This window comes from Haliotis rubra, unplaced genomic scaffold, assembly GCF_003918875.1.
Source record: "Haliotis rubra isolate DU_JTF1 unplaced genomic scaffold, ASM391887v1 Scf245, whole genome shotgun sequence".
NCBI lineage: Eukaryota > Metazoa > Mollusca > Gastropoda > Lepetellida > Haliotidae > Haliotis > Haliotis rubra.
Genome location: NW_025766503.1, coordinates 1,174,357 through 1,186,543, shown reverse-complemented (window position 1 = coordinate 1,186,543; position 12,187 = coordinate 1,174,357). Strand labels below are relative to the sequence as shown.

Sequence of the window (12,187 nt, the reverse complement as noted above, 5' to 3'; positions counted from 1 at the left end):
TTACAATCTTTCACCCTCAAAAGCTTTGTTATCATAATTGACCCTCTCTGCCTTATCTTCAGTAACATCCTCCTTGGTCTTTAGTTTGCAGCATTTACAGCAACTACACAATACCTGCAATTTCGTGACCGCTTTGTCGTAAGGTTGTAGTGAGCGCAAACACAGTGGTAAACCCATATTCTCAAAGCTCTGAAGACGGTGGGGAAGTCGTGGTCTGATGCGATCGCTGCTCTGCAGGAGGTTCATAGTAATGACGAAAATGACCAGAATAAGGACAGGGACGCCAAACCCAACGAGGTATTCCCAACCGGCCAACGAAAGTCCAAACACAGCCATTGGGCTAAAAAGAAATACAAAAAATATGTAGAAAATCGGGAACCAGCGATAATCGGCAGTCACGGAGCCCAGTTTCTTTGCCATACGGATGGGAACTTGTCTTGCAGGCCAGATCCCGTACCATAGCGAAATACCACTAATGTTGAACAGCAGATGACAGAACGACACTTGAAGGGAATTCCTGAAACCTGTGCTATCTGATGCCAAAGCTGCCAAGATACTGGTAAAGGTGGTACCAATATTAGCTCCGAGTACAAGGGGAAATACACGGTCCACCTTAATAACGCCCATTCCCACGAGGGGGGTAAGAGTAGAAGTGAAGATAGAACTACTCTGAACCAGGAATGTGAGTCCAGCGCCGACCAGCATGACAACGTAACCGGTGATTGGACGTAGAATACCAGGTAAGTCAGCATTCACTATCTTCCTGATGACCTTGGCGATCGCCCCCTTGAGCAGTGACTGCAGGATCTTCACGATCAGCACGAGGCACGTGCATAACGTAACTAGTGCCATCGCCAACAGGATTAGGCCGACCTCTGTATCTGAGAGACTGGTTTCTAAGAACAGGTGTTCACCTGACAATGAGATTGAGAAAAGAAGTTTAACATTTTGATGCTAGGCTATCATATATTTGCAACATTACAGAGAGGTTTGGTGTTGGGTGGCTTGGTACGAGACTACAAGCTTACGAGTGTAACATGTTTTACAAGAGAGGTTTGGTGTTGGGTGGCTTGGTACGAGACTACAAGCTTACGAGTGTAACATGTTTTACAAGAGAGGTTTGGTGTTGGGTGGCTTGGTACGAGACTACAAGCTTACGAGTGTAACATGTTTTACAAGAGAGGTTTGGTGTTGGGTGGCTTGGTACGAGACTACAAGCTTACGAGTGTAACATGTTTTACAAGAGAGGTTTGGTGTTGGGTGGCTTGGTACGAGACTACAAGCTTACGAGTGTAACATGTTTTACAAGAGAGGTTTGGTGTTGGGTGGCTTGGTACGAGACTACAAGCTTACGAGTGTAACATTTTGCTGACACCCACAACCCTCACCCCAAACACAGATACACATATACTCTCCCCCCAAAAACATATTTTGCAAAAATTAGTGCTTGATTGCTATAATATCGCCATTAATGCTGGTTTGTGTACACAGAACGAATGCACAGCGCAAAAACACATCTTCGGAAACTTTAGTGCACCTTTATGTTCCAAACTGTCAACTTGCATGAAAATGTATTGGAGAATAAGTGGTTCTGCACGTGCAGCTCTGAGGAATCGTGAGCAGTCACATTGCATATATAAGGCCCTTTTCTCTTTAGATGGTCAATGACATTTTTAGCTAAATGGAAGCATATTGTTATGCCGCGACTCACTGCTGTAAATCGACCAATGCCATTGGACGTCTGGAGGCTGGGGGGTCTCAATGTTGCCGTTGCACGTTCACGTGAACCTCCGTGTTCACCAGAGTACATTCAGTCGTTTATTGGACCGATATCAACAAACCATTTCTACGCAAGATGCAATGCGGGATAGGTACATCCGCTACTTCATTTGTTGAATCGAACTGTCACATCAACCGCAACTCCAAGTGCAGTGTCTAATATGAGGAGAGTGTAAGCGCAACCCATTCGTAATCGTTTACGAGAAGATGGACTTCGAGCCAGAAGACCCAATTTTGGTCCTGTGCTGCGACGACTACATCGACGTCGACGGGTTGAGTGGTGCAATAACGTTCAAGATTCTACACAACTGGCGACGTGTATAGTTCATTGACAAATCACGCTTTCTGCTTCAGTACCGTGACGGAAGAATATGTGTCTGACGACGACGAAATGAACTTTTTGAACGAGAGTGTCATGGTGTGGGGAGCCATATCCCACACGCAGAAATCTAGCTTTGTGCGCCTTCAGGGCAATTTTACTGTTTTCGGTAATCTTAAGGATTCACACTGTTCCGATCATTGAACGCCAGAGGGAGTTGCTCCAGCAAGATCATACCAAGCCTCACACAGCACATGCCACTATTCAGTATCTTCAGAATGAGAACATTACAGTGCTTCCATGGCCTTCCAAATCGTCGTCAACCCCATCGAGCATTTGTGGGATGATCTCGGCCGACGCGTACCTGACTGCCACCCGGCCCCAGAGACGTCAGGTCACCTGTCGCATCTACAGCAGTTTTGGGGACTCGTGATGTCCACAGCAGATATTGAAAACATCGCCCAACTCGGAACAGACGCCTTCACTTATTGAACCTTCTATAAGCTATACATGTTAACAGACATTTGATCATTTATACTGTGAAATCTGTCTGCAACTGATCCAGAATCACATGTGTTAACTCACCCCTATCCCATTAAGCAAATTTTCCCCAAACATATGTTTGTGCATACTTACATTCTTTTGCACACGTTGAATTGTCACCTGAAATGATAATAGTTGCTGATGTAATATGTGAACAGTGAGAACAGTGATCAGTGACATCCATCTTACATATATGTTATCGGTAGTGATCAGTGACCATGTATGTTAACATACTTTATACATGTCACCCGTAGTGATCAGTGACCATGTATGTTAACATACTTTACACATGTCACCCGTAGTGATCAGTGACCATGTATGTTAACATACTTTACACATGTCACCCGTAGTGATCAGTGACCATGTATGTTAACATACTTTACACATGTCACCCGTAGTGATCAGTGACCATGTATGTTAACATACTTTACACATGTCACCCGTAGTGATCAGTGAGCATGCACTTTAAGCCAGTTTACACACATGTATTCCGTAATGATCAGTGACCATACTGTTTAATCCACTATATATACACATTCGATGAGATTATTGTGTATTTAGGACACTGAGAGCTTACCTTTCTCACAGCAGAACTTGATGAGGGTGTGTGTCGTGTTATCTCCCCTGGCGATGGCCCGAATCACATCGTTGTCCAACTGAGGAAAACAAGACACGGGTTCCTTTAGCCTGACTTACACGTTGTTTTTCACACATCATTTGTCGCCATACAACAGCTGTTATCATTATGTCGCAGAACCGTGAAGAAAACATCAGTTCCTTCTGAGGATAAAAACATTGCTTCCCCATAGATTGAGGGGAACATATGGTATACACAAGCATGGTCTGCCTTGAAAAAACATTCGTACCTAAAGGTCGGTCAGTCCAAGAAACACTCTCAGCAGGTTGAGCCTATGCGCAACCAGCATACCCTTACCTCTATAATTTTCCCAGTCAGCGGTTTGGTGACGGCTTTAAGCAGATCCGGATTTTCCACATTCGGATCAGCGTTGATGTTCTGCACCATTAATCCAGACAGGCGGTACAAATAACCACTGGCGACCTCTATCGGTAGCAGCACCAACACAGTCAACCAGTTGAACATGTCATGCAGAGTTGCGCCTCCAAAAGCGCGCCTGAATCTATCTCTATCACCGATCTGCCCCAGGGAGACGAGCACGTTGGTAATAGTCGTCCCGATGTTCGTGCCCATGATGATGGGGATCGCCAGCCGAGTAGGAAGCACTGGAAGAGACAACGGATGGGGTTCAGCAATGCACAGTATTTCAGTTATCAGAGCGTGACAGAGGGTCTCCCAATTTGGCGTCTGTTGTAGACGTCTTTCACTTGGTAAAACCAAAGACTATGGGCATCAGTATCATGATCAGTTAGAACCTACGAACAGTAGAAATACAACAGGTCGTGCAGAAGGTGGTTACTGGAAGTGCTACTGACTCGGCAGACATGAGGGAAACATAATAGGTCGTGCAGAAGGTGGTTACTGGAAGTGCTACTGACTCGGCAGACATGAGGGAAACATAATAGGTCGTGCAGAAGGTGGTTACTGGAAGTGCTACTGACTCGGCAGACATGAGGGAAACATAATAGGTCGTGCAGAAGGCGGTTACTGGAAGTGCTACTGACTCGGCAGACATGAGGGAAACATAATAGGTCGTGCAGAAGGTGGTTACTGGAAGTGCTACTGACTCGGCAGACATGAGGGAAACATAATAGGTCGTGCAGAAGGTGGTTACTGGAAGTGCTACTGACTCGGCAGACATGAGGGAAACATAATAGGTCGTGCAGAAGGTGGTTACTGGAAGTGCTACTGACTCGGCAGACATGAGGGAAACATAATAGGTCGTGCAGAAGGTGGTTACTGGAAGTGCTACTGACTCGGCAGACATGAGGGAAACATAATAGGTCGTGCAGAAGGTGGTTACTGGAAGTGCTACTGACTCGGCAGACATGAGGGAAACATAATAGGTCGTGCAGAAGGTGGTTACTGGAAGTGCTACTGACTCGGCAGACATGAGGGAAACATAATAGGTCGTGCAGAAGGTGGTTACTGGAAGTGCTACTGACTCGGCAGACATGAGGGAAAAGGTGGTAGGTCGTGCAGAAGGTGGTTACTGGAAGTGCTACTGACTCGGCAGACATGAGGGAAACATAATAGGTCGTGCAGAAGGTGGTTACTGGAAGTGCTACTGACTCGGCAGACATGAGGGAAACATAATAGGTCGTGCAGAAGGTGGTTACTGGAAGTGCTACTGACTCGGCAGACATGAGGGAAAACATAATAGGTCGTGCAGAAGGTGGTTACTGGAAGTGCTACTGACTCGGCAGACATGAGGGAAACATAATAGGTCGTGCAGAAGGTGGTTACTGGAAGCGCTACTGACTCGGCAGACATGAGGGCAAACATAATAGGTCGTGCAGAAGGTGGTTACTGGAAGTGCTACTGACTCGGCGGCAGACATGAGGTTACTGACATAATAGGTCGTGCAGAAGGTGGTTACTGGAAGTGCTACTGACTCGGCAGACATGAGGGAAACATAATAGGTCGTGCAGAAGGTGGTTACTGGAAGTGCTACTGACTCGGCAGACATGAGGGAAACATAATAGGTCGTGCAGAAGGTGGTTACTGGAAGTGCTACTGACTCGGCAGACATGAGGGAAACATAATAGGTCGTGCAGAAGGTGGTTACTGGAAGTGCTACTGACTCGGCAGACATGAGGGAAACATAATAGGTCGTGCAGAAGGTGGTTACTGGAAGTGCTACTGACTCGGCAGACATGAGGGAAACATAATAGGTCGTGCAGAAGGTGGTTACTGGAAGTGCTACTGACTCGGCAGACATGAGGGAAACATAATAGGTCGTGCAGAAGGTGGTTACTGGAAGTGCTACTGACTCGGCAGACATGAGGGAAACATAATAGGTCGTGCAGAAGGTGGTTACTGGAAGTGCTACTGACTCGGCAGACATGAGGGAAACATAATAGGTCGTGCAGAAGGTGGTTACTGGAAGTGCTACTGACTCGGCAGACATGAGGGAAACATAATAGGTCGTGCAGAAGGTGGTTACTGGAAGTGCTACTGACTCGGCAGACATGAGGAAACATAATAGGTCGTGCAGAAGGTGGTTACTGGAAGTGCTACTGACTCGGCAGACATGAGGGAAACATAATAGGTCGTGCAGAAGGTGGTTACTGGAAGTGCTACTGACTCGGCAGACATGAGGGAAACATAATAGGTCGTGCAGAAGGTGGTTACTGGAAGTGCTACTGACTGTCGGCAGACATGAGGGAAACATAATAGGTCGTGCAGAAGGTGGTTACTGGAAGTGCTACTGACTCGGCAGACATGAGGGAAACATAATAGGTCGTGCAGAAGGTGGTTACTGGAAGTGCTACTGACTGTCGGCAGACACCATGGAGACGATGATGGACGTGGATGTGGAAGAACTCTGCACTAGCACGGTTGCCAGGACGCCGACCATCAACCCGGCCACTGGGTTGGACAGGAGCTCCACATCGCTGAGCGCCTCTCCCGCAGCTTTACCTGAGACACGGCAGAGGACGAAACACGATAAGGACATATTTCACATCAACGTACAACACATGGTTATGACGACCGTACAAAAATAGGGCCATCGTTTAACACAGGGCTCCAGTGAATGACGTTACTCAACAGTCACTGGTAGATGGAAGGAGTCTTCCCCACACTCTTGCCATGAGTGTCCGTGCGTGCACGTGCGCGCAGCCAACAGCGTATGTGTCATAACTCAGTGAGATATTATTCTGTCACCCTTCCAAAACGACGCACATTGGAGGAGCAATAAAAGTCAAAGCCTTTGTTATCTGACACACTTGGCGACATGGCGGACGGTGGTCAAGTGATCTTCACCTTAGTGAGACAGGTGGACTCCAATACCTTCCCTTTCTCTCTCGTAATATCACTTAGCAAAGAAGACCTGAAGACTAACGTTCTGGACAATCACCGTAATAATCACACAAATAATTCATCGAGACATTGTCTTACAATAGTGCAACGTGTTCTACGCGTTTGGTACAATACGTTGGAGACATACGTGACGATGACTAGATTATGTACATATTCCTAAATCCAAGGGGTTGGCGTATACAGTGCTCGGAGGGAAGTGACAAATCGTACTTGATAGTTTTCGGTATATTTTAATGGGTAGATATACACAAGATTCACTATGTGCTAGGTCAACACATTGTAGGTGGATTTGGTGCCCTTAGGCCAAACTTCGCTAATCTAAGGGTTACACAGTGATGCACAGTCAATGTAAAAGGCAATTGGAATTAACAGTGAGTAATGATATGAAAGTAAATACATGTGATTCTTGAGATTTAAATTTCAAAGTTACAAGGTCATCAGCCTTTGGAATAAAACGTTCGTTCAGACAGTGCAGACTCATATCAACCTCAATAAAAAACACAAAGCTTTGAGCTGACGAATATTCGCGAGTGACGCTTTAAAACAGCTGAACGTTTAGTTCCTGTTTGATGTACGAGTCAGTTCGGGCCTAAAGAGTCGCTGTAAAGTTGAGAAATTACAACCCTCGTTGAGCGGCTGTCATTCCAGTCCAATGGAGGGACAACTGGCTGCCCATATGATACCCACAAGTGACACAGTGTGTAGGCCCTGATCTATCAGTCCACAAAGTAGCCATAAATCTAGCCACGACTCAACTTTACAAACGTTGTATTGAAAAATCAGTTTTGTTGTTACTAACTTCAAGTGAGTAAATGTCCATGTGTAGTGATTTATCGGTTTCAGAAGAAACATGCCAGTATAGTTCGCCAACAGGCCACCACAGTACAGGTTTTGTGTAGAGGGAATCAGCTGAGTAAAACTCCGCTTTTGACAGACATCAAATTGACTTTCACTTAGGTGAAATACAGTGGCTTAACTGTTATGTCAAACGAAAGGTCATAATCAACACCCGTCCTGACCAGTGGACTGTATAACTCTGTGGATATACGCCTGCCACATACACAGTACAGGTGCTAACCCCATACAGTACAGGTGCTCACCCCATACAGTACAAGTGCTAACCCAATACAGAACAGGTGCTAACCCCATACAGTACAGGTGCTAACCCCATACAGTACAAGTGCTAACCCAATACAGAACAGGTGCTCACCCCATACAGTACAGGTGCTAACCGCATACAGTACAAGTGCTAACCCAATACAGAACAGGTGCTAACCCCATACAGTACAGGTGCTAACCCCATACAGTACAAGTGCTAACCCAATACAGAACAGGTGCTCACCCCATACAGTACAGGTGCTAACCGCATACAGTACAAGTGCTAACCCAATACAGAACAGGTGCTAACCCCATACAGTACAGGTGCTAACTAACCCCACCCCATACAGTACAAGTGCTAACCCAATACAGAACAGGTGCTAACCCCATACAGTACAGGTGCTAACCCCATACAGTACAGGTGCTAACCCCATACAGAACAGGTGCTAACCCCATACAGTACAGGTGCTAACCCCATACAGTACAGGTGCTAACCCCATACAGTACAGGTGCTAACCCCATACAGTACAGGTGCTCACCCAATACAGTACAAGTGCTAACCCCATACAGTACAGGTGCTCACCCCATACAGTACAAGTGCTAACCCCATACAGTACAGGTGCTCACCCCATACAGTACAAGTGCTAACCCCATACAGTACAAGTGCTAACCCCATACAGTACAGGTGCTCCCCATACAGTACAAGTGCTAACCCCATACAGTACAGGTGCTCACCCCATACAGTACAAGTGCTAACCCAATACAGAACAGGTGCTAACCCCATACAGTACAAGTGCTCACCCCATACAGTACAAGTGCTCACCCCATACAGTACAAGTGCTCACCCCATACAGTACAGGTGCTAACCCCATACAGTACAGGTGCTCACCCCATACAGTACAAGTGCTCACCCCATACAGTACAAGTGCTCACCCCATACAGTACAAGTGCTCACCCCATACAGTACAAGTGCTCACCCCATACAGTACAGGTGCTGACCCCATACAGTACAAGTGCTAACCCCATACAGTACAGGTGCTCACCCCATACAGTACAGGTGCTCACCCCATACAATACAAGTGCTAACCCCATACAGTACAAGTGCTCACCCCATACAGTACAAGTGCTCACCCCATACAGTACAGGTGCTCACCCCATACAGTACAAGTGCTCACCCCATACAGTACAAGTGCTCACCCCATACAGTACAAGTGCTCACCCCATACAGTACAGGTGCTAACCCCATACAGTACAGGTGCTCACCCCATACAGTACAAGTGCTCACCCCATACAGTACAAGTGCTCACCCCATACAGTACAAGTGCTCACCCCATACAGTACAAGTGCTAACCCCATACAGTACAGGTACTCACGACATAAAGTACCATGTACTCACCTGACACAGTGTAGATATTCACCCGAAAGAGTGCATGTACTCACCCCTTACCGTGCAGCTATTTAACATTAAAGAATTTGCACATCCCTAAGCAGTGCTCACCTCCGAGAAGTCGGAATGCAGAGCTGAGGAAATCCAGGGAGCAGATGAACATGTAGAGGAGCCCGAGTAGCAGCACCACTTTCAGGATGTTGATAACAACTCGCTTCAGCTTCTCCTGGCCCGTCATTTCTACCGTGAAAACAGAAACCATGGTATCTTGAAACGTACTGGAGATATTCAGCTCAACCTATGATTGCAGAAACGTACGAGACATCTTGTTCCATTGTTTGCCTGTGTCTATGATGTCAGGAAGGGCCTGACTTACCCTTCCATTGTTTGCCTGTGTCTATGATGTCAGGAGGGGTCTGACTTACCGTTCCATTGTTTACCAGTGTCTATGATGTCAAGAAGGGCCTGACTTACCCTTCCATTGTTTGCCTGTGTCTATGATGTCAGGAAGGGCCTGACTTACCGTTCCATTGTTTACCAGTGTCTATGGTGTCAGGAAGGGCTTGACTTACCCTTCCATTGTTTGCCTGTGTCTATGATGTCAGGAAGGGCCTGACTTACCGTTCCATTGTTTGCCTGTGTCTATGGTGTCAGGAAGGGCCCGACTTACCCTTCCATTGTTTGCCTGTGTCTATGATGTCAGGAAGGGCCTGACTTACCCTTCCATTGTTTGCCTGTGTCTATGATGTCAGGAAGGGCTTGACTTACCCTTCCATTGTTTGCCTGTGTCTATGATGTCAGGAAGGGCCTGACTTACCCTTCCATTGTTTGCCTGTGTCTATGGTGTCAGGAAGGGCTTGACTTACCCTTCCATTGTTTGCCTGTGTCTATGATGTCAGGAAGGGCTTGACTTACCCTTCCATTGTTTGCCTGTGTCTATGATGTCAGGAAGGGCCTGACTTACCCTTCCATTGTTTGCCTGTGTCTATGGTGTCAGGAAGGGCCTGACTTACCCGTCCATTGTTTGCCTGTGTCTATGATGTCAGGAAGGGCCTGACTTACCCTTCCATTGTTTGCCTGTGTCTATGGTGTCAGGAAGGGCCTGACTTACCCGTCCATTGTTTGCCTGTGTCTATGGTGTCAGGAAGGGCCTGACTTACCCTTCCATTGTTTGCCTGTGTCTATGATGTCAGGAAGGGCCTGACTTACCCTTCCATTGTTTGCCTGTGTCTATGATGTCAGGAAGGGCTTGACTTACCCTTCCATTGTTTGCCTGTGTCTATGATGTCAGGAAGGGCCTGACTTCCATTGTTTGCCTGTGTCTATGGTGTCAGGAAGGGCCTGACTTACCCGTCCATTGTTTGCCTGTGTCTGTGATGTCAGGAAGGGCCTGACTTACCCTTCCATTGTTTGCCTGTGTCTATGGTGTCAGGAAGGGCCTGACTTACCGTTCCATTGTTTGCCTGTGTCTATGATGTCAGGAAGGGCCTGACTTACTGTTCCATTGTTTGCTTGTGTCTATGATGTCAGGAAGGGCCTGACTTACCCTTCCATTGTTTGCCTGTGTCTATGATGTCAGGAAGGGCTTGACTTACCCTTCCATTGTTTGCCTGTGTCTATGATGTCAGGAAGGGCTTGACTTACCCTTCCATTGTTTGCCTGTGTCTATGGTGTCAGGAAGGGCCTGACTTACCGTTCCATTGTTTACCAGTGTCTATGGTGTCAGGAAGGGCTTGACTTACCCTTCCATTGTTTGCCTGTGTCTATGATGTCAGGAAGGGCCTGACTTACCCTTCCATTGTTTGCCTGTGTCTATGGTGTCAGGAAGGGCCTGACTTACCCTTCCATTGTTTGCCTGTGTCTATGATGTCAGGAAGGGCCTGACTTACCGTTCCATTGTTTGCCTGTGTCTATGATGTCAGGAAGGGCCTGATTTACCCTTCCATTGTTTGCCTGTGTCTATGGTGTCAGGAAGGGCCTGACTTACCCTTCCATTGTTTGCCTGTGTCTATGGTGTCAGGAAGGGGCTGACTTACCGTTCCATTGTTTGCCTGTGTCTATGATGTCAGGAAGGGGCTGACTTACCGTTCCATTGTTTGCCTGTGTCTATGATGTCAGGAAGGGCCTGACTTACCCTTCCATTGTTTGCCAGTGTCTATGATGTCAGGAAGGGGCTGACTTACCGTTCCATTGTTTGCCTGTGTCTATGATGTCAGGAAGGGCCTGACTTATCGTTCCATTGTTTGCCTGTGTCTATGGTGTCAAGAAGGGCCTGACTTACCGTTCCATTGTTTGCCTGTGTCTATGGTGTCAGGAAGGGCCCAGGGGTCGTCCACCTCAGTGTCCTTTTCCACATCAACTATATCCATCTCATGTTTGGGACTCTTGTGGGACTTCTCCGCTTGCCTTGTGTCATCCATACTTAGAGATGTTCCTGGATACAGAATAAAAGTTTGATTGCAATAATTTGTTTAACACTTATTTGGTATAAACTCCTAATGCTTGGCCTCGGAGTTCAATTTTAAGACGTGGTGAAAATGTTGTCCCTAAACACAAATATACTTACCTTTGTGGAATCAATCTTGTATTTGCTTCTCCGTCGAAGGACATCAGGTGAACTTATAGTACTGGGACAGTCCACACGTGGGTATGTCAGGTTATACATTAAAGGGGAATTTGTTTACCTAACTTACGAGTAAGATGTTCAAATATATATACAGTAAAGATGTAAAACACCACAATTATCCTACCATACTACTTCAAAAGTAAAAACGCACATTTGTTGGGTATTTCATTTGTTTGATATTGGACGTTCCTCCCCTCCCAAAAGGGGGTCGCTCCATCCACTTATGAAAGAGGCAATAAACAGTTACAGTCGCACGTGGTCCTCATGCATGAAACCAGTAGTGTAAGACATTGATCATCAGTGATATGTTTCGACAAAAGTCATATCTCAATCATTTGACCATAATTTATTGCTAAGACTAAATCATGGTAGAGTGTGGTTAAGTTGGAAGCTAAGCTTTCAACTGTCTATTTCGTCGTGATTATACAAATGCGGATTTCATTTCGGTTGACTGCAAGACTGGATCTTTGGCTT

At 46.5% G+C, this 12,187-nt stretch overlaps 1 protein-coding gene across 1 annotated transcript; it reads right to left on the bottom strand.

Annotated features, from left to right (window-relative positions):
* Positions 1 to 11,507, bottom strand: LOC124279025 (sodium-dependent phosphate transport protein 2B-like). The gene is made up of 6 exons (XM_046714817.1): positions 11,369 to 11,507; positions 9,199 to 9,327; positions 6,057 to 6,200; positions 3,576 to 3,883; positions 3,219 to 3,297; positions 1 to 914 (listed from the first exon to the last, which is right to left on the bottom strand). The coding sequence occupies exons 1-6, from the start codon at positions 11,505 to 11,507 to the stop codon at positions 1 to 3; spliced, it is 1,713 nt and encodes a 570-aa protein (XP_046570773.1).
* Positions 11,508 to 12,187: the final 680 nt, after the last annotated feature.

Excerpts from the sequence above, each read along its gene's own strand:
- LOC124279025 (XM_046714817.1), bottom strand. The coding sequence starts at position 11,507 with ATGGATGACACAAGGCAAGCGGAGAAGTCCCACAAGAGTCCCAAACAT. Across the intron at positions 3,298-3,575 it reads TGACTGGGAAAATTATAGAG|TTGGACAACGATGTGATTCG; the intron begins GTAAGGGTATGC and ends TGTTTTCCTCAG. Across the intron at positions 915-3,218 it reads CAAGTTCTGCTGTGAGAAAG|GTGAACACCTGTTCTTAGAA; the intron begins GTAAGCTCTCAG and ends TCTCATTGTCAG.